The sequence below is a fragment of the Nannobrachium achirus genome, assembly GCF_963921795.1.
Source record: "Nannobrachium achirus genome assembly, chromosome: 12".
In the NCBI taxonomy this organism is placed as follows: domain Eukaryota; kingdom Metazoa; phylum Chordata; class Actinopteri; order Myctophiformes; family Myctophidae; genus Nannobrachium; species Nannobrachium achirus.
The window spans coordinates 65003788-65031162 of NC_137832.1; the positions used below are offsets into that span (position 1 = coordinate 65003788).

Consider the following 27375-nt stretch of genomic DNA (forward strand, 5'->3'; position numbering starts at 1 on the left):
TAGCATAGGTCCTTTATCCTAGTTTACTGAGGCACCATCACTAGCATAGGTCCTTTATCCTAGTTTACTGAGGCACCATCACTAGCATAGGTCCTTTATCCTAGTTTACTGAGGCACCATCACTAGCATAGGTCCTTTATCCTAGTTTACTGAGGCACCATCACTAGCATAGGTCCTTTATCCTAGTTTACTGAGGCACCATCACTAGCATAGGTCCTTTATCCTAGTTTACTGAGGCACCATCACTAGCATAGGTCCTTTATCCTAGTTTACTGAGGCACCATCACTAGCATAGGTCCTTTATCCTAGTTTACTGAGGCACCATCACTAGTATAGGTCCTTTATCCTAGTTTACTGAGGCACCATCAACTAGCATAGGTCCTTTATCCTAGTTTACTGAGGCACCATCACTAGCATAGGTCCTTTATCCTAGTTTACTGAGGCACCATCACTAGCATAGGTCCTTTATCCTAGTTTACTGAGGCAACATCACTAGCATAGGTCCTTTATCCTAGTTTACTGAGGCACCATCACTAGCATAGGTCCTTTATCCTAGTTTACTGAGGCACCATCACTAGTTGAGTTACTAGCATAGGTCCTTTATCCTAGTTTACTGAGGCACCATCACTAGCATAGGTCCTTTATCCTAGTTTACTGAGGCACCATCACTAGCATAGGTCCTTTATCCTAGTTTACTGAGGCACCATCACTAGTTGAGTTACTAGCATAGGTCCTTTATCCTAGTTTACTGAGGCACCATCACTAGCATAGGTCCTTTATCCTAGTTTACTGAGGCACCATCACTAGCATAGGTCCTTTATCCTAGTTTACTGAGGCACCATCACTAGCATAGGTCCTTTATCCTAGTTTACTGAGGCACCATCACTAGCATAGGTCCTTTATCCTAGTTTACTGAGGCACCATCACTAGCATAGGTCCTTTATCCTAGTTTACTGAGGCACCATCACTAGCATAGGTCCTTTATCCTAGTTTACTGAGGCACCATCACTAGCATAGGTCCTTTATCCTAGTTTACTGAGGCACCATCACTAGCATAGGTCCTTTATCCTAGTTTACTGAGGCACCATCACTAGTTGAGTTACTAGCATAGGTCCTTTATCCTAGTTTACTGAGGCACCATCACTAGCATAGGTCCTTTATCCTAGTTTACTGAGGCACCATCACTATCATAGGTCCTTTATCCTAGTTTACTGAGGCACCATCACTAGTATAGGTCCTTTATCCTAGTTTACTGAGGCACCATCACTAGCATAGGTCCTTTATCCTAGTTTACTGAGGCACCATCACTAGCATAGGTCCTTTATCCTAGTTTACTGAGGCACCATCACTAGCATAGGTCCTTTATCCTAGTTTACTGAGGCACCATCACTAGCATAGGTCCTTTATCCTAGTTTACTGAGGCACCATCACTAGCATAGGTCCTTTATCCTAGTTTACTGAGGCACCATCACTAGCATAGGTCCTTTATCCTAGTTTACTGAGGCACCATCACTAGCATAGGTCCTTTATCCTAGTTTACTGAGGCACCATCACTAGCATAGGTCCTTTATCCTAGTTTACTGAGGCACCATCACTAGCATAGGTCCTTTATCCTAGTTTACTGAGGCACCATCACTAGCATAGGTCCTTTATCCTAGTTTACTGAGGCACCATCACTAGCATAGGTCCTTTATCCTAGTTTACTGAGGCACCATCACTAGCATAGGTCCTTTATCCTAGTTTACTGAGGCACCATCACTAGCATAGGTCCTTTATCCTAGTTTACTGAGGCACCATCACTAGCATAGGTCCTTTATCCTAGTTTACTGAGGCACCATCACTAGCATAGGTCCTTTATCCTAGTTTACTGAGGCACCATCACTAGCATAGGTCCTTTATCCTAGTTTACTGAGGCACCATCACTAGCATAGGTCCTTTATCCTAGTTTACTGAGGCACCATCACTAGCATAGGTCCTTTATCCTAGTTTACTGAGGCACCATCACTAGTTGAGTTACTAGCATAGGTCCTTTATCCTAGTTTACTGAGGCACCATCACTAGCATAGGTCCTTTATCCTAGTTTACTGAGGCACCATCACTAGCATAGGTCCTTTATCCTAGTTTACTGAGGCACCATCACTAGCATAGGTCCTTTATCCTAGTTTACTGAGGCACCATCACTAGCATAGGTCCTTTATCCTAGTTTACTGAGGCACCATCACTAGCATAGGTCCTTTATCCTAGTTTACTGAGGCACCATCACTAGTTGAGTTTACATTAAGCTTATTCGAAAATAGGAAGCAAATTATCAGAAATTCGCAAAAAGACAAAGCGAATTTAGCCTGTTTTCCATTAAACGGATGAAATGCGATTCTTGGGAGACCCTGGGTCTGTCTGACCGACCTGCTGTAAATGACTTCCTGCGGTCTTGCACACAGTGCACACAGTGCACACAGTGCACACAGTGCACACAGCACACAGTGCACACAGCACACAGTGCACACTGTGCACACTGTGCACACTGTGCACACTGTGCACACAGTGCACACAGTGCACACAGTGAACAGAGCTGGGATTGGGCTGATGTTTTTAGATCAAATCTGAGACGTGAGCACTGCACGTCTGACTGCTGTGACTCGCTGCATACTCATCCTGCAGCGTCGCGGATGCGAGCTGCTGTGAGCTTGTAGATCGGCCATTTGTGGCATGCAACACGGTGTGATGACGAAGGGTTAGCCACGATTTACTTGGGTGATGTGACGGACAAGGCTTGCACACAACAGCGCAGTAAAATAAACACCCAATGCAAGGTATAGGCGCTAACAAGTTGGTAGCTCCCTTCAGCCAAATCGATATCATGCAAGTTCAATGCATTTTAATTCAAAAGTTATTTGCTTAGTGTTTCCATTGAACTAATGCACATTATGTTTTTTCGATAAAGCCTCAAAATCCACCTCCTCCAAGCGCATAAATATTTTTTGCGGGTAATGAAAGTTTATTCGAATTTTGAAGTGTTTCCATTAAAAGATTTATGGAAACGCCACTACTGTCTCTCTGCATTTTGATGTAGCCTACAGCAGTGTTTCTCAAATGGGGGTACGTGTACCCCTAGGGGTGAGAAAAAACTAGAAAATGGGAATATGTATTTTAGTATTATTTTCAGTGATAAAACATTCACAGACTTTGTGTGAACGTGCTCATCTGTATATTGTTAAACCAAATTACATCAATACCTTGACTAATACAACTATTATTGAATAGAAACAATGTTATTTGGGAACTGGACTTTTGATGTACATTTTTCAAAGTAAAATCCTGTAGTCAGGGGAAGTACCCCCACTGCAGCTAAAAATGTTTGAGAACCACGTCTGGCCTACAGTATCCTGATGGTCTGAGAACCACTGGCCTACAGTATCCTGATGGTCTGAGAACCACTGGCCTACAGTATCCTGATGGTCTGAGAACCACAGGCCTACAGTATCCTGATGGTCTGAGAACCACTGGCCTACAGTATCCTGATGGTCTGAGAACCACGTCTGGCCTACAGTATCCTGATGGTCTGAGAACCACGTCTGGCCTACAGTATCCTGATGGTCTGAGAACCACTGGCCTACAGTATCCTGATGGTCTGAGAACCACTGGCCTACAGTATCCTGATGGTGAGAACCACTGGCCTACAGTATCCTGATGGTGAGAACCACTGGCCTACAGTATCCTGATGGTGAGAACCACTGGTCTACAGTATCCTGATGGTGAGAACCACTGGCCTACAGTATCCTGATGGTCTGAGAACCACGTCTGGCCTACAGTATCCTGATGGTCTGAGAACCACTGGCCTACAGTATCCTGATGGTCTGAGAACCACTGGCCTACAGTATCCTGATGGTCGCTTATCTCCCGATTAGGAAGTCTTACTGGTTGTAAGTCTCTCTAGGATGAAGAGCGTCTTGCTAAAAGCCTATAAGTAGTAAACAGTAATAAAGCAGACTCACGGCACAGAGGGAACGGGCAGCAGGAGCGGCGCCCCCCCTCCTCCTCCCCCCCCTCCCCCCCCCTCCCCCTCCGTTGCTTGTGGGGCTGCAGGCTCCAGGCTCCATGGCAGCTCTCAGCTTCTTCCCGGCCGAGCGTCCCAGCGAGGAGCTCAGCTTGCTGGCCAGCTTGCGGGGCGTGCTGCCCCCTGAGCAGTCGTCCTCGGAGCAGCAGCTGTACAGCTCCACACGCAGCTCGAACCCGGGGCCCGCCTCGTTGCTGGGGGGAGCAGACAGACACGGTGATGAGAGCAAGGTCAGCATAGTGTAGGGCTGTCACCATTATGACATAAAACATGACCATTAATTGTCACTCAAACAATTGCGATTAACGATTTAATTGTGTTTTTGTTGTTGACAATTACATTTCTGTTTGAAGTTGCACATGGCAGATATGACACATAACCTAAATATACAAAGAAATGAAGGACATATTTGACAACTTTACACTTTAACACATTGGCCGCCATTTTAACATTGACTGTATGGCTCTCCTACCATTTTGTTTAATAAAAAAATTTATATATTTTTTTTATATTGACATTTTTCCTAAATTCTGTGTTTTTTCGACAATGTCTTACAGTACCTGAAAAGAAAGAAGACAACCTCTAGTCTCACCAAAAAATAAAAAAATAAAATAAAAAGCTTTTTTTTCTATAGTTGCAGCCATCTCAAAATAGCCATTTTTGACCAAAATCCAGCTCTAATTGATAAAACTGGAGATATTGACCTTTTTGTGATCGATCGCTTTTCAAGTGGATAATTCAGTTGATATTTGTATTTATGGCGTCAGGCACTTATCAGATAAGTTTACTAGTGTAATAAGTGTAATTGTGTAATAGGGCAATAACTGGAATAGTGTAATAGGGCTGTAATAGGTCACCTCTTGCCCTTAGGGCGTCATACTGACTTCACACAAATATAAATAAGCTTTTTACCTTTTATTCAGCATTCAAGTGTTTTATTTTGCACAGATCACATTTTCACACACACACACACACACACACACACACACACACACACACACACACACACACACACACACACACACACACACACACACACACACACACACACACACTTATAACGTATAACTTTATATAAGGCAAGGCCTATGTGTATAACTGTAAATATGTTCCCCATATTCAACTGTTTTTATTTATTTGTGGCACTTGCTTTGGCGATGTAAACGTAGCCTATGTTTTCTCATGCCAATAACGTTCCTTTGAATTGAATCGCTCTCATGCTCTGACAGAGCATGAGAGCAGCTCTCTTGATGTGCGCAAACTACTGGCTTGCCTCGGTGGCTTGGTAGAGAACTGATAGCAATCAAGTTACTCTGCTTGTTGGTGATCCGGCCTGGGTCTATACCGGATGCGGAAACGTGTCTTGCATGCATGTGAGTGTTACATAACCGGATACAGTAGGCGGGCTTTAGAGCGGAACAGACTGCAGCGATCACATACGCCCAGTGGTGATATTGCCTCAGGCGCGAGCTCGTTTCCTTCCTTCACGGCTTCAGGCTGCAAGGACTTGTTGCGCGGCACGCCTCAAACACGCGCACATGCGCGATTGCGCGTGCACGCCATAGGGACGCACGCAGGAGCATATCAGCCAAGTGAGCAGGAAGAGTCTTCTAGCCTAGGTAAACTAACTGTTACAGTTAGTTTAGGTTAGGAGGATGGAAACAACAGTAACTTACTGACAATGACGATCGCCGTGTTTTCGTTTCTTCCCTGTTGGATTCCACTGTCGCGACGCGTTGTAGATCTGCTATTTTCACTCCTTTTTTTTTGTTCCACCGCTGGGAGTTTGGACGCGACCCTTTCCTGATAACTGGAATATAATACACCTAGAACAACTCCTCCATCAGGCTCCATGGTCGCGCTTGGATGCGAGGCGTTGTGTGCTTGCAGATCTGCTATTTTCACCAGTTTTGTTACATACCGATGGAAGTTATATGGACGCAACACGTTGCTTTTCTTCAGACAATGGTCGCCTGATTGAGGACTCCGCCGGGGGGGGGGGGGATATTTTCTCCTCTCCACTCCCGTAGCAGGGCTTGAAGATCGGTTGGTGGTGACTGGACCGGCCGACTGCATCTTGTCCAGTAGGTGATTGTGTTGTTTGTAACCTCGGCCTCGCCTCACCAGGCTTTCTATACGTTGTGTTTGTACACTTTGTAGTGGGCTGAGGATCTGTTCCAACTGGGTGTCGGTGCTGGGCCCTGGGTACAAGGATTCACTGCGGGCCCCCCATGAATTTTCTACATAGGGGGATTTAAAAAATAGATATATACAAGCTCACAGCATGGCACCGAGTGTCGCGCTGCAAGCTTGTAGATCTGCTATTTTTCAATAGCAAAAGTATAAAATAATGAAGCCCCTTCCACCTTGGGCCCTAGTAACTCAGACTCGTCCCACTTTTCCCTTGTGACGCTCCTGCTGATCTGATCTTCTGATCTTCGTTGTTGTCTGGCTGCCTGGGACATAATATTTTGTTGTCGAGACTTTGGGGGTTATGATGAAGCTGTGTGTTGTTGGCCAATGAGGCAGGTCATGGCTTTCCAAGTGAACATTTTACTGGATTTTGTTTGATTTGTGCAAAATGGTCTCAGATCCAGCTGCTCCGTTGTCGCTTCTGCCAGCCCCTTCACCAGGCATGTACACACATAGACATCAAAGGGGGCTTGAGCCCCTGCCCCTGAGGGCTGCATTCAATAGAATTGTCCACCAAAAGGCCCCATTAAAAATGTCAGCCCCTGCCTCTCTAAATATTCTCTGCACATCCCTGCCCCACATCCCTTTAAATGCGTGTGGCCAGTGTGCCGCTGATTGCACTCTGCGGGCTGCGCTCTGCCACGCTAAATGCATTCACTGTGGTTTATTGGGAGTTTTATTCATTTCTATTGAGATTTATACGTTATTACACTCTTGTTTTCAAACACACTTACTGTGATGAGTGATATCTTTGGTTCGTTATATGACTGAAAGCTCAAACTTTTTCACGGGCTGCAGAATAATGTAATTAAACATTACATTATATAAAAGCAAATTCTCGGGACTATCGGGCCTGGCGGGGAGCGACATTGGAATTTTCTCGTGACTATCGGGGGAGGCGGCCAATGAGTTAAAAAGAACATTGATAGTGGAAATAGCCGATCTACAAGCTCACAGCGTGTCGCATCGCGACGCGTTGTGAGCTTGTAGATCAGCTATTTTAAATGTTTGAACATATATAAAAAAGATTCAACATGTAAACGATTATGACGATTATCACAAAATAATTGCGATTATGTCAAAATAATTGCGATTAGACGATTATGTAATAATTGTGACAGCCCTTCGTGCATTTCACCATCCATTTAAAAAAAAAAGTGAATCACTGGTTTCTTTTAAAACAAGCCTGGACTATCTATCAGGAGACCACCAGGGGAGGTTAAATGCAATTTCTCATAAAACAGTAATAAAAGCCACGGTCAGCACAGCGCCCACCCATTGTCATGCATGTCACATACAGCCTACACACACACACACACACACACACACACACACACACACACACACACACACACACACTGAGTGTATGCATTAATAAGCTGCATTCAAGCTGAACGCTGCATGCACTGCTTTGCATTTCTTATTTAACCTGAACCGTTTTGCACAACGGTGTTCCACATAACATATCGCAAGATCTACAAGCTCACAATGCATCGTGAAGCGACGCATTGTGAGCTTGTAGATCTGTGATTTGTTTTTTCGTTTTGCCTATAATGACATGCGCTGCCAGAGGGTTAATGTGTTTAATCCATTCAGGCCTAGAAATGATTGACTGCTTTAACCAGTGAAAAATAGCAGATCTACAAGCTCACATTGCGGCACCGAGTGCCGCACTGCGAGCTTGTATATCTGCTATTTTTGAAAAAGTCGTGAAAATGTGTGCAAATCTTTGAATACATGTATTTTCAAAGCGAACATTTGTAAATCAAATTTTGCTTCTGGGGGGGTCCCTGGAATAGATATTTTGAGATGGGGGTCCGTGGCCAAATACATATCATTTTGGGGGTCCTTCACATGAAAAGGTTTGAGAACCACTGACATAGTAGTCTCTCAAGAACAGACTAACTGAGCTCCAGTTAAGTGAAAAGGACCTTTTCTTTGACGATGGCTGGCCAGATTGCTGACGTAGAAACATAGGGTTTTCAAAAAAACCTTAGAAGGATTCAAAAGACACTTATAGAATCAGGTCAAAATTCTAATTTTCTTGATTTTTCAAAAATAGCAGATCCACAAGCTCACAGCGCGGCACTCTGTGCCGCGCTGTGAGCTTGTATATCTGCTATTTTTCAATAGTTAAAGCATAAAATAAAGATACACATAATGTGTACCCGTTCTGAATGGGTTAATAAACATGCAGACGATTAGCATGCGAAGCGTTTTCACCCTGTGGTGTTAGGAAATATTATACCGATGTTACCGTTCCTCTCCAAATGGGTTTGCTTTGCATTGCATCATGAATATGTATCGCTTATGAATAAACGATGTTAGGCCTACAGTAGCTACTGTAATAACACCACCCTCAACTTATTCCTCCACAATGTATCTGTAACTGTATCGTATAATAGATTGGGGCCGTCGGCATCAAACACAACGGTTATGTGGGAGCAAAATCGTATATTATTATAGGATTATTACAAACAACTGTAATGTATGATTATAGCTGTGGTGAGGACTCTGCCATCCACTGGAGATGGAATGATTGTTAAACCCATATATTTATTTAGTTACAGTAGATATATATTTATAGTTACAGTAGATATGGTTGGGCAGAAACCTCTTAAGTCCATTATTTATTTTAACTTTTTATGTTTTTTTGGGGGTAAATTAATGCCCTATTTGATCACACTACAGCCTCACACAGTAGCATCAAAAATAGCAGATCTACAAGCTGGAAACGTGGCACAAAGTGACACATTTCAAGCTTGTCGATCTGCTGAAACAGTTACTGTAGATGTGCCACCATCTTTATTGTATTTGTTTGTTTTTTAGTTTTTTGTTTTTGCAATTGCCTTTCTCCATTGGGAGAGGGAGCATCTAATATCAAAGGAATTCAATAAAGGATAATACTTTATACTTCATTGCAAGCCACCTTTGACATATCATCTCTGTCGGGCTCATAAGTCCAAAACTGTTACTTTTCAGGATTCAAATTCAAAAGTAGCAGATCTACAAGCTCAAAACGCGACGTACTTACAGATCTGCAACTTTTGATGCTTTTGTGTGACGCTGCAGTATGATCAAGAAGTAGGGCTTTAATTCAAAAATCCATATTTTTACATCTTGTTATTCTACCGGCTGGACAGAAACACTCACAATACGATGGTGTTGTCGAAGCAGATGTCTGTGAGCGTCCGGTCCACCATCACCATGTCTGTGTCGAAGATCTCACCTCCCAGCTGGAGGAGGCAGAACACCGCACACCGGTGGAGCTCTGAGAGAGAGAGAGAGAGAGAGAGAGAGAGAGAGAGAGAGAGAGAGAGAGGTAGGGAGACAGCACAGAGAGAGAGAGAGAGAGAGAGAGAGAGAGAGAGAGAGAGAGAGAGAGAGGTAGGGAGACAGCACAGAGAGAGAGAGAGAGAGAGAGAGAGAGAGAGAGAAAGAGAGAGAGAGAGAGAGAGATAGGGAGACAGCACAGAGAGAGAGAGAGAGAGAGAGAGAGAGAGAGAGAGAGAGAGAGAGAGAGATAGGGAGACAGCACAGAGAGAGAGAGAGAGAGAGAGAGAGAGAGAGAGAGAGAGAGAGAGAGAGAGAGAGAGAGAGAGAGAGGTAGGGAGACAGCACAGAGAGAGAGAGAGAGAGAGAGAGAGAGAGAGAGAGAGAGAGAGAGAGAGAGATAGGGAGACAGCACAGAGAGAGAGAGAGAGAGAGAGAGAGAGAGAATATCGTCACCGTCATGTGAAAAAAGAACCCGTGAATCAGCAATCAATGTAGTTATTATTTAGTCACAAGCTCAAATATTAACACTTAATCTGTTTGATATTTATAAATCCACACACTTGAAGCTATGTTTCCTACTTTTGTCTTGGGCACTCAAAAAGAAGAAAACAAGTCAGTCAGAGTGTGCCAAGGTTGGCCTTCGGCAAAATGCCAAGAAGTTTCACCTCCAGTATAAGATCTTATTGGATCCACCTCTCACAACAACACGAGGCACTGCTCTGAAGGACGTCAAGGACTTCAAGTACGTCATGGCTCATGGGTCAACTCAACCCAGCAAGATGTTAAAGTGAGGAAGGCACTGGCATGGAGGGCCCTGAACGGCATGGAGTGCCCTGAACGGCATGGAGGGCCCTGAATGGCATGGAGGGCCCTGAACGGCATGGAGGGCCCTGAACGGCATGGAGGGCCCTGAACGGCATGGAGGGCCCTGAATGGCATGAAGCGCCGTATACAGTACAGTACGGAACTCCAACCTCCCGGGACAAATCAAACTCAGCTTCTTCCATGCTAAGTAACGGTAGAGTCTGTTATCCTATGGCAGCGAACGGGGACCCCGAAACCAACCCTGCAGAAGTCTCTAGACGGGTGCTACACCAGAATGTTGCGTGCAGTACTACTTAAAGGACCAGTTCACCTCTGGGACAACCATATCTTATTTTATTGTTGTTTGGGACACGATCAACACAATCCTGAGGTTTTTTTTTAGTTCAATCTGTGTTTTTAGATATTTTAGTATTTCAGCATGCAACAACTGGTCATATGATGCAAAATGCAAAATGCATCATATGGATTGTGTTGATCGTTGTCCCAAACAACAATTCATGGGTTCAATTTGTAGTCCTACAGTGGCCATGTTGAGGACCAACACAGGTGTTTCACTTGTCTGATTGGCATAGCACTAATGTTCTACGCCAATCAGAACACCTGTGTTGGTCCTCAATATGGCCGTTGTAGGACTACAAATTTAACCCATGAATACAATAAGATCTGGTTCTTCCAGAGGTGAAGTGGTCCTTTAACATCAGCCAGAGTGCACACGTTAACAACAAGCATCTGTATGAGGGATAATACCAAGGTCTGAGCTTGAAAATAGCAGCCAGGAGAATGAGACAAGCAGGACATGCACTGCCAAAGACATCAAGAGCTGCCAGCCAGCAAATTGGTGCTGTGGGAACCAACCAACACACAGGCACCGGTCACCAGGACGTCCCACATCTAACATACGTGGATGTACTCAACAAAGGACACAGGATTGCGCAAAGCACAAACGAGCCGACCAGATGTTCTATGGAGAAACCGGGACAACTGGAAGCGACGACGGAGGCTCGCCTGAGGACGACCTTATAGAAAGGATTTGTGAGGAGAAGCCAACATATGGAAGGCATTTCAACCTCTTTCTCCTCTAAACGACTCAGTTTCCAGAGCTCATCCTGGGCTCGCACGGCAGCGTTGGAGTCCTTCAGGAGTGTTTTTAACAAGAATGCAGAGGCGTACAGTATACAACACCAGCACACAGAGGAGATGAGATGACTTACAGCACCTGAAACTAAACACTATACTCTCTGCAGGGGCGTCACTGGGGGGGAGGGGGAGTGGGACTGAGTTTAGGGCCCAAGGTGGAGGTAATTATTTTATTTACTTTAGCTATTGAAAAATAGCAGAATACAAGCTCACAGCGCTGCACCGAGTGCCGCGCTGCGAGCTTGTAGATCTGCTATTTTTTCAATAGTTAAAGCACAACATAACGCAGTGAATCCTTGTACCCAGGGCCCAGGATTTGGTGTGACACGCCTGGCTCTCTGCCAGCTGGTTTCACATGCTCTTACTGTACACTTACTGTACACTTACTGTACACCCCTGACTCTCTGCCAGCTGGTTTCACATGCTCTTACTGTACTCTTACTGTACACTTACTGTACACCCCTGACTCTCTGCCAGCTGGTTTCACATGCTCTTACTGTACTCTTACTGTACTCTCAACATGCTCTTACTGTGCTCTTACTGTACTCTCAACATGCTCTTACTGTACTCTTACTGTACACTCTGTGCTCTCACAGTACTCTCAACCAGCCATTACCGCCCGTCAAGCACTATGATGATGATAGGTCAAATACCTAGCTGGATAAATGCCATTCTACAGTAAGGTTATTACTATAATACACCTTACAGTGTGTGTGTGGGGGGGGGGGGGGGCATTCTTAGTGGTCCAAAAATAACAGCTGTGTTGCTGAATTCCAATGTTTTGCTTGAGTTACACTGTATATGGTTGTCATCTGGGAAGAAACCTCATATCTCAATATTTACCTTTTTGTGATGTTTTTCTCATAATTAACGCCCCCTAATTCATCATACTACAGCGTCACACAAAAAAAAAATCAAAACTAGTAGATCTACAATGTCCAATCGCTGTGCGAAGCTGCTTGTTTTGAGCTTGTGGATTTTCGACCGTTTTTGAATTTGAATCAGTTTCGAGACATTTACACCTGACAGAGACGATTATTCTGTGCACCACACAGACTAGTCCTGCATTATTACACATTAACTTCATTAATCCACTCACACCAGTGGTTCTCAACCAGAGGTCCAGGGACCACCAGTGGTCCTAGAGGGGGTTCCAGGTGGTCCCCAGCTAAATGATGGAGAGTCTGTAACCAAATGGACCCTTATAGATCTTTAACATAACATTCTTAATTTACAAGAAGTCTACACAATTAGAGAATGTAGAAGAATTGCATCAATACAGCATGGAATTGTGGACAAAATATTATACGACAACAGAATATTCGAAGGTTTCAGTCTGAGAGGCTAAATCTTATCAAATTGTGGTCCGTGTCTCAAACGCCGAATAAATAATGGACCTCGATACCAAAAAGGTTGAAAACCACAGACGTACACAATTTCTTTGTTGACCGCTGCTCTCCTGGTGTAATCTCCCCTCCGTCACATTGCTCTGAGTCACACAGGTGACTGTGACTACAGTACAGCACAACGTGTTGGTAATAATGATGATTGCATAGTACTGTACACTCCTCTGAGGGCGTTCTGTGGCTGTGCTTCACAGATGCCCTGCCAAGCTAAATGACCAACATTAACAGCAGATAATAATGTCCATGGGAGGATTGGCACTGGAATAATAAAAAGTGGCACAACCAGGGGCGTCACAAGGGGGGGAAAGTGGGACTGAGTTACCAGGGCCCAAGGTGGAGGGGCCTTAATTATTTAGCTATTGAAAAATTGCAGATATACAAGCTCACAGCGCAGCACCGAGTTCCACGCTGCGACCTTGTACATCTGCTATTTTTGAAAGGTTGTGAAAATGTGTGCAAATCTTTCATTTGTAACTCACATTTTGCTTCTGGGCGGCCCCTGGAACTAAATATTTTGAGATGGGGGTCTGTGGCCAAATATATATCATGTTGGGGGTCCTTCTCATGAAAAGGTTTGAGCACCACTGATATAAAAACATAGGTTTTTCAAAAAACCTTCAAAGAAAAATATTCAAAGACATTTTCACGATTTTTCAAAAATAGCAGATCTACACCCCTGACTATGATGACGCCAACGCTGCGTGCTCACTGGCAGACACAAAAGATATACAGCATAATGTGTATCTTTGTAGCTGAAGTTTAAACCAGCTCAACCTTTTTGAAGCCGTTGTATCTTTTTGTAGCAGCAACTGTACCAACGTCAAACGTTAAGATGTATCTTTGTGGGGCGCCCGCTGGACTGGTGGTCGGGGCGCATGCCACATGCTGGGCTGTGATGCCTGCTGGCGTTGCCGGTTCGGTTCCCGATCCGGACGACCTTTGCCGCGTGTCATTCTCCATCTCTCTCCCCATTTCCTATCAGTCTACTGTCCTATCAAATAAAGGCATAAAAAGCCCAAAAACAAATCTTTAAAAAAAAGATGTATCTTTGTATCTTCATGTCCAGGGGTGTCGCACCAAATTCTGGGCCCTGGGTACAAGGATTTACTCACATTTGTGCTCTAACTATTGAAAAATAGCAGATATACAAGCTCACAGCGCGGCACCGACTGCCGCGCTGTGAGCTTGTATAGCTTGTATATCTGCTATTTTTTGAATGTTCCTATGTCAGTGGTGCTCAAACCTTTTCATGTCAAGGACCCCCAAAATGATACAGTATGTATTTGGCCACGGACTCACAATATTTAGTTCCAGGGACCACCCCAGAAGCAGAATTTGAGTTACAAATGTTTGCTTGAAAAAAATACATTATATTCAAAGATTTGTACACATTTTCATGACTTTCATGAAAAAATTGCAGATCTACGAGCTTGTATATCTGCTATTTTTCAATAGCTGAAGTATCAAATAATTAAGGCCCCTCCACCTTGGGCCCTAGTAACTCAGTTGCATGGACCATGACATGCTGAGTTCTGAGGCTGCATATTGTTGTCCCATTTTTCTCTATCTCAGATAGCAGAAACAACTAATAATTTAAAAACATAATGTTGATTACAAATTGAAGCTTTGGAGGGGAGGCCTCCCCATCATTAATATTATTTGAGAGGCCTTCAAAGCGTGACATTCTGAGGACACGATAAATAGTTTCAAAGGGATTGAAACCAGTTGTTCTCATTCTCCTGGGTTCTCCCTCATAATAATGTCCCTGTGCTTTTTAATGACCTTCTCTAATGGCCTCATTAAGACTCGTTAAGGGACTCTCTCTACCTGTGTCTCCTCGGTTCATTAGTGCACTGCGGTCATATGCACAGGGGCGTCACAAGGGGGGGGGGACTGAGTTACTAGGGCCCACGGTGGAGGGGCCTTAATTATTTTATACTTTAGCTATTGAAAAATAGCAGATATACAAGCTCACAGCGCGGCACCGAGTGCCGCGCTGCAAGCTTGTAGATCTGCTATTTTTTAAAAGTCGTGAAAATGTGTGCAAATCTTTGAATATAGGTATTTTTTAAGCGAACATTTGTCACTAAAATTTTGCCTCTGGAACTAAATATTTTGAGATGGGGGGTCCGTGGCCAAATACATATCATTTTGGGTGTCCTTCACATGAAAAGGTTTGAGCACCACTGACATTGAAACATACATACAACATGTTTCAAAAAACCAAAAAAGGATTTGAAATATTCAAAGAGTTTCAAGATTTTTCAAAAATAGCAGATCTACAAGCTCTGTGAGCCTGTATATCTGCTATTTTTCAATAGTTAAAGCACAGGGGCCCCACAGTGAATCCTTGTACCCAGGGCCCAGAAGTTGGTGTGACACCCCTGCATAAGCACATTCATTCTGGGGAAGAGGAGAGTTTGACCCGCATTAACTCCCAGCGACGAGGCGGGAGTAACGAACCGTCAATCAACAGGGCTTTCAAAACGTGCTTCTGGACTCGAGGGCGAGGAGAAGACACTCAGTGACCACGGCTACGCGCCATGACACTTTCGGTGGCAAAACCTGATGACTAACATGGCTGGGACAGCTCATGAACAAAAAGATTATTCAGAACGATGGCGACCTTTGTTGTTTAATCGCTCCTGGAATATAAGACACATCACGTGTATTTTTACAATCACATGCTTTTCGATGTGCTCAGTACATAATATTATTGAGACAGCAAAACAGCAGCAGGTATAGTTTCTGTCTCTGAGCTATCGCGAGAGTCTCGCGATACTAGCCTGTTCAGAAACATACTTTGTGCTCTTCAGATGCCTCTATGATGTAATAAAGTGTACTGATTGAAAAGCAACACAGCAGAAAACAAGGTGTGACATGTTTTCTATTATATTCCTGAGCTGAGTGTTTTATAAAGGTCTTTATCGTTCAGAATCTTTTTGTTCATGAGCTGTCCCAGACGGCTCTCAATGTTATTCACCCAACAGAGAGTGTCATGGCGGATAGCCGTGGTGCTAAAAAACGCATCAGCGTCCTTTCCTTATATGGAGCTTCCTTGACTCAGAGGTTCCAAATATACTGCTGGTCAGGGGTTTTCAAACGTTTTAGTCTCAGGGCACCCCATAAATATTTGTTTTAATCCAAGGCACCCCTACATTATAATTTTAACTCCCAGCACCTTATATTTATAGAATATCGTCGTTGTCAGGTGGAAACCTTGTATGTCCAAAACCGTTAGTTTTGTATTTATCATCTATGAAATGTACTAAACTAGTGAAAACAGCAGATGCGAGGTGTTGTGTGCTTGTAGATCTGCTGTTTTCACTAGTTTTGTGCGACAGTCTTGTATGATGAAGCAGGGCTTTGCGTACACATTTGAAACTTGGAGATACAAGGTTTCTGCCAGACAGTGACGATATTTTTGTGATTATGTTGCGAGGAAAAAGTTGAGATAATAGCCATTTTGGTTAGAACTGACTGAAAATAACTTTGTGCTTCAAGTTTAAAATTATACTAAATATTTTTTTAAGTGTAAAAATGAATTCCAAATATTATCAAATGATCTCGGGGCACCCCTGGACTGCCGTCACGGCACCCCAGGGTGCCCCGTCACCCCAGGGTGCCCCATCACCCCAGGGTGCCCCGTCACCCACTTTGAAAACCCCTGTTCTACGCTTTCTTCTTCCACAGCATTCATTTGCATTCACCTGTGATCGTGGCTTGCTAATTAAGGTTATTATTTTAATCAGGGGTGGGTTAGTTAGATCTGGGTCATCAGGTGAAGGCAATTAATGACCTTGTTGGATAGCCAATCAGCAGTTAGCAGGTTATTACCCCAGGGACCTATGGGTGGAACCACTGAGTAATGGAGATAACGGAAAATCATACGTTCTTTTGTATAATCTACAGGGTTTGGTTTCCATGATAGAAAATGTATCGCAAATGATCGCAAATGTCTGAAAAAATGAATGCAGACGTACAGTATGAACCTTTCATCCACTACTCTTATTGTCGTTGTCAGGTGAAAACCTTGTATGTCCAAAACCGTTCGTTTTGCATTTATCATCTTATTATAAATGCGAGAAATATCTGTGTGTCTGCGTGTGTATATGTAATCCGCGTATCACGAGAACCATTCGTCCCACCGGCTTCAGATTCGGCACGCGCGTTTCCCGCCGCGGCGCGGAGTGCAGTGCTGGGCCTCGACCCGACCCGATGTGCGGTTTTCCAGAACGGCGCAAAACGTTCGGATCTCCTTATACGGAGATGATTGTTGACAGGCTGTATCGGAGGAAATCGGCGCAAGCGCTGACTCATTGTGACATCCCTTCATAAAAGGCTCTGACATCACGTATGCCGCATGAGTCAACAAAAAATGCCATGGTTACGTATTGAATGTCATCAGTATGACGTGTTCTGATGTTCATATATGGGCTTAAATGGACACAGGCAAACATATGGTCAAAACGGCTCTTATGACAACAGGTATAATGGGGTTTACATTAAAGGGTAGGGCATTCACAGTGATCTCCATATATGGGCATAAAATGAATGCCCGTATGCGGAGCTGATGTCTGACATCAGAGTTTTCCGGAACCGGTACTGTGTCTGCAGAGATCTCCATATATGGGCATAAGTGGACAAAGGCAAACAGATGGTCAAAACGGGTCCTATGACAACAGGTATAATGGGGTTTGCATTAAAGGGTGGGGCATTCATTCCCTATTTCAAATTCGGCACGCGAGTTGACTTAAGCCCCTATCATAGTCGGCACCGCGGTGATAAGTTATCCACCGCGGTGTAGTCTTTTTAAAGGAGTAGTTCACCCCCAAAATGACTTTTTTTCTATTGATTAGTCACGCCATGGAGACTAGAGTTCAATAATATTTTTTGGTTTTTGTCACATTCCTAAGACAAAAATGTGATAACAATAAATTTACCCCCATTGTTTCTGGATGGTGACCCGTTTCGAAACGGGTCACCATCCAGGTTCAGGTTCAGGTTCAGGTTCGGTTTATTAGTCAAATGCGTATCCATACAAGTACAGACAAACAATGAAATGCTTGTGCCAAGAGCACTCTCCGGAATCAATGGGGGTAAATTTACTCGAATCAAAATTTTGTCTTAGGAATGTGACAAAAACCAAAAAATATTATTGAACTCTACTCTCCATGGCGTGACTAATCAATAGAAAAAAAGTCATTTTAGGGGTGAACTACTCCTTTAAGTCATAAAACTACAACATTGCGTCATTACTCGCGGTGAAGAGCTATCCACCGCGAGTCCCGACACATCTCTCTGTTTTTGAGCGGTGGTCACACCGTCTCCATAGCGTGGCCGTGTGTGTAGGTATGTTTGTATGTATGTGGGTGGGTGGGTCTGTATGTAGCCTCAAGCCTGTGGTGTAGTACCTTTTCTGACCACACATGTTAAGGGAGGGGCGCTGTTGTTCAGGCCAGGCCAGGCCACACACACACACACACACACACACACACACACACACACACTGGTGGGTGGGTCACTCACTCACTCACACACACACACACACACACACACACACACACACACACACACACACACACAGGGGGGGGGGGGGCTGTGTTTCTCTGTACTGCAGAATTCATAGATCTAGAACACATAGAATTCATAGATATAGATATAGAATATGTACAGTACAGTACAGTTAGGTACAGTAGAGTACAGTATACAGTACAGTTAGGTACAGTATACAGTACAGTAAAGTACAATAAGGTAATACGCAGTTATTACTGTTGTTTGAGCACGCCCGAGTTTTTTCAAAACTTTTTTTTCCAAATCTTTTTTTTTTTCAAAACCTTTTTTTTTCTTCAAAAACCTTTTTTTTCAAAAAAACTTTTTTTTTTCAAAAAACTTTTTTTTTTTCAAAAAACTTTTTTTTTCAAAAAACTTTTTTTTTTTTTTCAAAATCTTTTTTTTTTCCCAAAACTTTTTTTCCCCAATTTTTTTCTTTTTTTTCAAAAAACTTTTTTTTTTTTTTTTCAAAAAAAGCGGCCTGAACTCTAGACTTTTGCGGCCCGAGGGGAGGGGGGGGGGGGGGGGTTGGTGGGTAAACCACCGCTCAGTTCACACGGGTGTGATTTTTACTTTCAGACAGATCGGCCCATCACCCCGTTCACTGATTGGTCGATCTAGACCAGTCAGTCACAGTGATAGGACTTCACCATGACTGACTATGATGGCCTCCACTTATTTTCTCACTTTAGGTGGATAGCTGATCACCTAAAGCTTGCGGTGAATAGCTCTTCACCCTATAAATCCTTAGTCTAGTTGTGGGAAGAAATGGATTTCATCATGGCCCCAAATAACTTTAAAATATCTTGCAATTGGCGACGGGGTCTCTTACTAAATCGGCAAGATTACATTACATAACATAATACATAAAAGCTAAGCTATCACCTCTCCATCATCAGCAATAGTCAGTGGTTCGTGTCCCCCACACTCCCAAGCCCCCACCGTTGCGCACAGATTCACCGGGAAATACCCGGTCGCGACTCTGATAGAGGCTTAAGAAGGGGGAGGAGCCACACCCAGCTCCTGTCCTAACTAAAATAGAATTAAAATAGCCGTTTCTGAGGCCTTCATGAAGCCTTGTTCCAATAAAGAAATGTGTTTTTTTGAGCGGTCGTAAACCGCTCCTAAGAGTTTCTGTGCGTGTGTCTGTAGCCACTTTTCCTCAGCGTTTTGCCATAGCAATGTGTTTTCCTCAGCGTTTTGCCATAGCAATGTGCGTGTGTGCGTAGCCATATTACATCACCAATTACCAATTGAAGACGTTATGCAAGCATGACCACCGCTCACTTCACATTGGGTGTGTTTTTATTTTTACCTGTTTAAACTTGATAATTGGTGAAAGTGACTCTAACACTAGAAGGGTCAGCCTGGTGTCCCTATTTGGGCATTTCATCATAAGCATTCAGCAACAATGGTCAAAATATCCGATCTACAAGCTACACAACGTGTCATGACGAGTTTCAGATTATGCCCCTGGGAGGCGTAACATTTGGGCTCCAACTTTGACCAAATATGGAGATGCTACACTAAGTGACATCATAGTACTGACATCATAGACTGGCCTCCTATATAAATGGTGTCATGTTCAATAAGACTGTCTTACAGAGCAAGCAGTGTTGTTGCTGTTGTTCTGTCATATAATGCAGTGTATAGGGAAGCTGCGAGGAGACCCACATATCACCGATGGTGTTGCTGTCTCCGTGGGACACAAAGTGTACGCATTTGGACGAAACCCTAGGAGAACTCGGTACGTCAGTGTGTACGTCTTCAACACAGTCTCTTTGAGATGGAGGGCGTTGCCCCCAGACCTCCTGAGGTTCCCAGCGGTCACTGTGGCCACACAGCGGTGCTCATCGATGCTCTCGTCTACCTCTGGGGAGGAGCAGGGAGTAATGATATCTCTGAGTACAACATGCTTTATGCATTTGATGTCGACTCACACCGATGGATCACGACCAGGGTTTCTGGGAGTGTTCCAGAGGGGAAGTCGGGTCACTCAGCCTGTGTCTTGGGGAGGGTCATGTATGTCCATGGAGGATGGACCGCAGCATCTACACTCACTAATGACACCTACAAGCTGGACACCACCACGATGGTCTGGTCCCTGATTAACACCAGAGGCACTCTGCCTCCTGCTTCGTCATATCACTCTGCCACCGTCATGGGAACAAGGATGTTTGTGGTTGGGGGCGCAGCGGGCTGGCCGGGTCCACCCTTCAACATCAACAACGTCAGAGTGTTTGACACAGAGACCAACTCCTGGCAACTACTTCCTTCTGCAACGCATCGTCCAGAGAAACGAGACCGTCATTCAGCCTTTGCCTACGATGGAGAGCTGTACGTGTGTGGTGGTGAAGCCTGGACTGAGACTCTCTCCTGGATCAAAAAGGATGATATGTGGAAGTTCAGTCCAGAGACCTTCTCCTGGACGGAGGTGGACCCCAAGGTTAAGCCCAAGGTTAAGCCCGAGGTTAAGCCCGAGGTTAAGCCCAAGGTTAAGCCCACGGTGAATGACTCATTTTGGAGGAGAGGGGGCTGCTGTTGCATGGTGGGAAGCCATGTCATCATCTTTGGAGGGTATAAAATAAACATACCCAACAATGACCTGTACATCCTAGACTTGAGTCCTAGTCTTAAGACGCTCTGCAAGCTAGCGGTGATTCAGTACGATCTGGAGCGGTCAGGACTCCCACACGACATCAGGTGGGAACTGGCAGCCATGCCTGGTGGAGGATTGGAGGACTCCGCATAAAATACATATATTTACTGAAAAATGATTTAAACTAGTGAAAACAGCCGATCTACAAGCACACTGTGTGCTTGTAGATCGGCTGTTTTCACTACTTTTGTGCGACGGGCGGCCTTGTATGATGAAGCAGGGCTTCACTTTGCGAAAGAACGTACACATTTGAAACTTGGAGATACGAGGTTTCCACCTGACAACAACGTTATGCAAAATTAGCGCTGAATAAATACAGTTTATTCCAGTAAGACGCCCTAAGGGGCGAAACAACAGAGACTGACACTATATGTCCATATATGGGAATTCCAAAATATGGGCTTAATATTGATGACTTCAGGGATCTCCATATATGGGCATGAAAGGGACAAGGACGGAAATTCATTTTCAAGTGTGACTCGCGTTGCGGTCGGTTGTCTGGACAAAATGTGGCCATAGTTTCCCAAATATGGAGATGACTGATGTCTGACATCACAGATGTCTGACGTCATAGACCACATGAGAATGACATAATATGTCCATATATGGGGCTGAGGCGTGACGCACGCTCATTTCATTTTACAAAACATTTTTTTTTTTTTTTAAAGCCGAACTAGTTCGGGATAGGCACTATAAGAGTTAAGTGTGTTTAATGCGAATACTTTGGTACTTTTAAGTGAATTTCGAACACCAGACTTTTATTTGTAAGTGACAGAAGAATTTCTAAATTGTGGCATTGGTGCAAAACAAGAGTACTTCTTCCACCGCCACTGGCAACGTAGTGGAGTTCAATCTTCAATATTCACCTGACTGCTCTCTGATGAACAGCCTCTAAAGCCCGTATCAGAGTGTACGGTGGAGACCTATCCACCGCAAATTTGAGGTGGAAAGCTTTCCACTTCAAGTCAGAAAATAAGTGCAGGCCATCATAGTACGCCACGGTGGAGTCCTATTCACCGTGACTGACTAGTCTAGATTGACCAATCAGTGAACGGGGAGTAGAGCCTGTCTGTCTGATAGTAAAAACAGAGAGATGTGTTGGGACTCACGGTGGAAAGCTCTCCACCGTGAGGAATGATGTAACGTTGTAGTTTCATGACTCAAAATGCTCTCTCTACCTCTCTACGCCAGGCTGATGAACAGCCTCTAACTCTAATATTGATGACATCAGGGATCTCCATATATGGGCATGAAAGGGACAAGGACGGAAATTCATTTTCAAGTGTGACTCGCGTCGCGGTCGGTTGTCTGGACAAAATGTGGCCATAGTTTCCCAAATATGGAGATGACTGACGTCTGACATCACAGATGTCTGACGTCATAGACCACATGAGAATGACATAATATGTCCATATATGGGGCTGAGGCGTGACGCACGCTCATGATCTGCAGGTTTTCATACTAAACGCCACCTACGGTCGCAAACAAAACATTACAATATTAATAAAAAACATAAAAAGCAAATCTGTGTTTCCCCTCTTTTTTTGCACGCAAATCAAGAATGTGCACAAAAAACATGATGGAAAAATGTATGGAAAAACCAGGTGCTGAAGCACGACAGTCACCAACAGGGGCGTCAATTGGGTATGGTAGGGGTATGCAGCTGCCATACCCTGGGTCCAGGGGGAAAAATTAAAGTTACTTTTAAATATAAATCCATGAATGTCTCTTTGTCTCTCTGTGCTGGCTATTATGTTGTTAAATTACAGTAAAATGAAGTATCTGAGACGTGCACCCAGAAATAGTGTGTATTCAGTGTTTCCTTACCTCCTTTGTTTTTGAAGTATTCCGTGTCTTTCCACATGAGAGGGATCCGAAGATCTGAGAAGACAAAAAAACACAGGGAACTTAAAGCAAAGAGTTTCATATTCACTGGCACTACAGTGCTTCAATGAATAACTGTCCAACTCGTACGAAAACCTACAGTATGTTTACATGCATTGTCGTACACATCACATTGTCGTACATATCACAATTGCAGCATTCAGTAGCATTTTATTTACCGTATGAATTCTACAATTGTTTTCCGAACCTCGCTGCAGGTTTGCCTGTCTATGAGCCCTGTAAGAAGCGCTTGGAACAGACCTTATTCACACCGCGGCCATCTTGGATCACATGACTTCCTGGGATAGCAGCCTGCATTACAACCCTAACCCATTTAGACTGGGAAGTGGGAACGCATTATTACGCATAATTTTGCTTTAACTATTGAAAACTAGCAGATATACAAGCTCACAGCGCGGCTGCGAGCTTGTAGATCTGCTATTTTTGAAAAATCGTAATTTTGTTGAAATATCAGTGGTACCAATACCAAAATGATATGTATTTGGCCACGGACCCCCATCTCAAAATATTTAGTTCCAGGGACCCCCCAGAAGCAACATTTGAGTTACAAATGTTTGCTTAAAAATACACATATTCAAAGATTTTCATACATTTTCACGACTTTTCAAAAATAGCTAAACTATAAAAGAGTTAAGGCCCCTCCACATTGGGCCCTAGTAACTCAGTCCCACTCTGCCCCCCCCCCCCCCCCCCCCCCATGTGACGCCCCTGACTCCTGCGTTCTCGGGCTGACACGGACACTAAGCCTCTCCAACCTGCTTAGTTATGAGAAAGCTTGATATAAGCGTACGGTACTGTCCGTATACCCCCTGGACATGACGTAAGTACAGTACAGAAAGCTTGATATAAGCGTACGGTAACCCCCTGGACATGACGTAAGTACAGTACCGAAAGCTTGATATAAGCGTACGGTAACCCCCTGGACATGACGTAAGTACAGTACAGAAAGCTTGATATAAGCGTACGGTAACCCCCTGGACATGACGTAAGTACAGTACAGCACTGGGACTTATAGCCTCAATCCCAAGCTTTGTGCCGAGTGCCAAGCAGGGAGGCATTGTTAGACTGAATCTATCTGGGATTGAACCCCTGATCTCACCAGTCTCAGGGCAAAAAAACTCTTAACTCTTTACCCAAAGGCCACTAAGCTGGTTATGCAGCAACGTAAGGCCTGTACTTAAAGACCCTGTAGAGGAGATTTGACTTTACTGGAGGATTTCCACATTTCTCTACTTTAACTTCCACTACACTACATTTCAGAGACAAATATTGTACTTTTAATCTACTAGAACATGGGACTTCAACAGGGGGTCCGGGACCCCTAGGGGGTCCTCAGCGTATATTAACCATATTCTGAGAACTTTAGCCAAACATAGCCGATCTACAAGCTCAGCGCGAGGCGTTGTGAGCTTGTAGATCGGCTATGTTTGGTAAAGAGCGTTGGTGTAGAGGGGGAAAAGAGCAGACTAAGTACAGAGTGAAAGGTAAGTATTGATGGTTCAAGTGGTTAAAATCTGAAAACACAAATTGACATGAATCCAAAATACACTGATGATTGTGCTGTCAAACAATGAAACTATATGGAATCTGGGGGTCCCTGCTTCATCTCTCTCCCAACTAAGGGGTCCTTGGCCTGGAAATGTTGAAGACCCCTGTACTGTACTAGAATTTTTAAAAACCTTAGTTACTGGCTACTTAATAGATTTTGATTATCCACTTCAGCCTTGCAGTATACTGTATGCATGCCGTACTTAGGCTCACGACTCGTCACTTTGCTTGTAGATCTGCCGTTTTCAAGGCATTTTTAGACATTAGAAAACTCGTGAAATGGGACGTTTCAGCTAAATTTGTACTTTTACTTTCAGTACTTAAAGTGTGTTTTAATGCGAATACTTTGGTACTTTTAAGTGAATTTCGAACACCAGACTTTTATTTGTAAGTGACAGAAGAATTTCGTCGCTCTTGGGCAGAAACCTCATATCTTCAATGTTCAAGTTTGTACGTTATTTCACCAAGTAAAGCCCTGCTTCATCATACAAGGCTGTAGCACAAAAGTAGTGAAAACAACCGATCTACAGCCGATCTACAAGCACACAATGCCTCGCACCTAGATCTGCTATTTTCACTAGTTTAGTTCAGTTAGAAAAAATGATAAATACAAAATGAACGGTTTTGGACATACAGTACAAGGTTCCCACCCGACAATGACGATTTCTAAGTTGTGGCATTGGTGCAAAACAAGAGTACTTCTTCCACCGCCACTGGCACCGTAGTGGAGTTCAGTCTTCAATATTCACCTGCCTGCTCTCTGATGAACAGCCTCTAACTGGTCTCTCTACCTCTCTACACCAGGCTGATGAACAGCCTCTAACTGCTCTCCAGGGCCTCACAGCTACAGCCAATAACAAGGATGAAACATCCCATAATAGAGAGAGAGCCTCAGCCTGATAAAGTGCCTCTCCATTAAGATGGCAACGATTCCTTCTCCTTTAATATCTCATTCCTTTAACTCAGTAGCTGCCAAAATAGGAAGCGAATTGTCAGAAAGAAAAGTGAATTTAGCCTGTTTCCATCCACTGTTGAAATGTGATTCTTGGGAGACCTCTGCGTCTGGAAGGTGGCCGATCTGCAAGCTCACAACGCGTCGCAGATGCGAGGTGCTGTGAGCTTGTAGATCGGCCACTTTTGGCATGCAGCAACACAGTGTGATGACGAAGTGTTAGCCAGGATGTCCTTGGGTGATGTGACGGACGGGGCTTGCACACAACAGCGCCGTAACATAAACATCCGATCCAAGGTACAGACAGTAGTGGGGAACACAGCAGCTCCCTTCAGCCAAATCCATATCACGCAAGTTCAATGCATTTTAATTCAAAACGTATTCGCTTATTGTTTCACAACAAAGTTAGAATATGGAGATGAGAGGTTTCTGCCTGACATACGATATATCATCCAAATACCCACTGGTTATAGGGCAGCTGACACTGCACTATACAGAGAAGACTGTACATACTATATATTCATACATATTCATCTATGATAACTGCATATCTGTCCATCCATGCATACAGTATATTATTCTCTGGTGATAGACTGTTCATATATACTCAGTACAGATTTAACAGTGTCAGACTCCAAGTCTATTTATGTGATGTCATCATGTTGTTATCTCTCTACACTCTGCGTTTAATGCTTACTGCTGTTGCTGCTACGAATTCACCCACGGGAATCAATAAAGGTTTATCTTCTCCCATGTTATCTTTTCTGTCTCTCTCTCTCTCTCACACACACACACACACACACACACACACACACACACACACACACACACACACACACACACACACACACACACACACACACACGTTTATATTAATATGCTTGTGAGCAGTGGTGCAGTGGTGATTCAATGTTTGGGGGGTCGCGAACGTCGCTCAACACCTACTATACAGGTCTCGTTTCTTTGTTAAAACAGTTGTCGAGGTGTGAACTTGGGGGGTGTGAGACCCCGACTCAGAAAATATATGGGTCGTCGGGGGCGCGCGACCCAAGACTACTGCAACACTGCTTGTAAGGTGTCAACATTCTAGGATGGTGATTGTATGAATTAAATTTTCGCAATTTTTTACCATTGTTTATACCGTAAGCTAAAGCCGAACAATCTCTTGTAGATCTGGAAATTCTTCTGTACATGACACCAGCATGCAACAAGTGTAAATGAGGTATAACTATCTATATCTCTCTATCGCAAAAAAATATATATCTTTTGAAATATATATTTTATTTTTTGTAGAGAAAATCGTTTTTTTCTTTTTTTTTACTCGAGTCGTAACCCATAAAAATTGGTCCGTGACCCACAAATGGGTCGCGACCCACAGTTTGGGAAAGAGTGCAACTTTCCACCCCACTGGCGCCACAACTCACCCGAGATGGCGATCTTCCCCTTGCAGGGCATGCGGTCGTCCACGGCGCCCGTGTCGGAGGCCCTGCGCGCCACGCGCTGCATGACCTGCGCCTCCTTCATGCGCTGCAGCTCCGACATGTAGGCCATGATGCGCGTGCTGCAGGTCTGCAGGCTCTTGGAGGCCTCCAGGGCCTGGTCCCGCTGGCTGCATGCCGCCAGCAGCTTGCAGGCCCCGTCGCGCATGCGGATCTCATGGTCGATCTTCTTCTGGATGTCACTGTCCTGTGGAACAGAGAGAGAGATGGACATGTTGTTAGGTTACTTGTCATTCAAATAATTGCGATTAACGATTTAATTGTGTGATAATTATCGATCCCCTCTTTAGATGTGGAGATACAACTTTGCACATCAAATTCCACGACAATTCAGATTAATTTCTGAGCGGCCGACGGAAAGACCAACA

At 44.0% G+C, this 27375-nt stretch overlaps 1 protein-coding gene across 1 annotated transcript in view; it reads right to left on the reverse strand.

Moving 5' to 3' along the window:
* rtkna (rhotekin a) overlaps positions 1–27170 on the reverse strand; it is a gene marked incomplete at its 3' end in the record, with an annotated part of 49072 nt that extends 21902 nt beyond the window's left edge. The window contains 5 exon segments of the mRNA XM_080738843.1: positions 3993–4054; positions 4056–4248; positions 9401–9518; positions 22931–22984; positions 26933–27170. Of these exon segments, the coding sequence (XP_080594969.1) occupies positions 3993–4054; positions 4056–4248; positions 9401–9518; positions 22931–22984; positions 26933–27155 (650 nt within the window). The 5' untranslated portion in view covers positions 27156–27170.
* Positions 27171–27375: the final 205 nt, after the last annotated feature.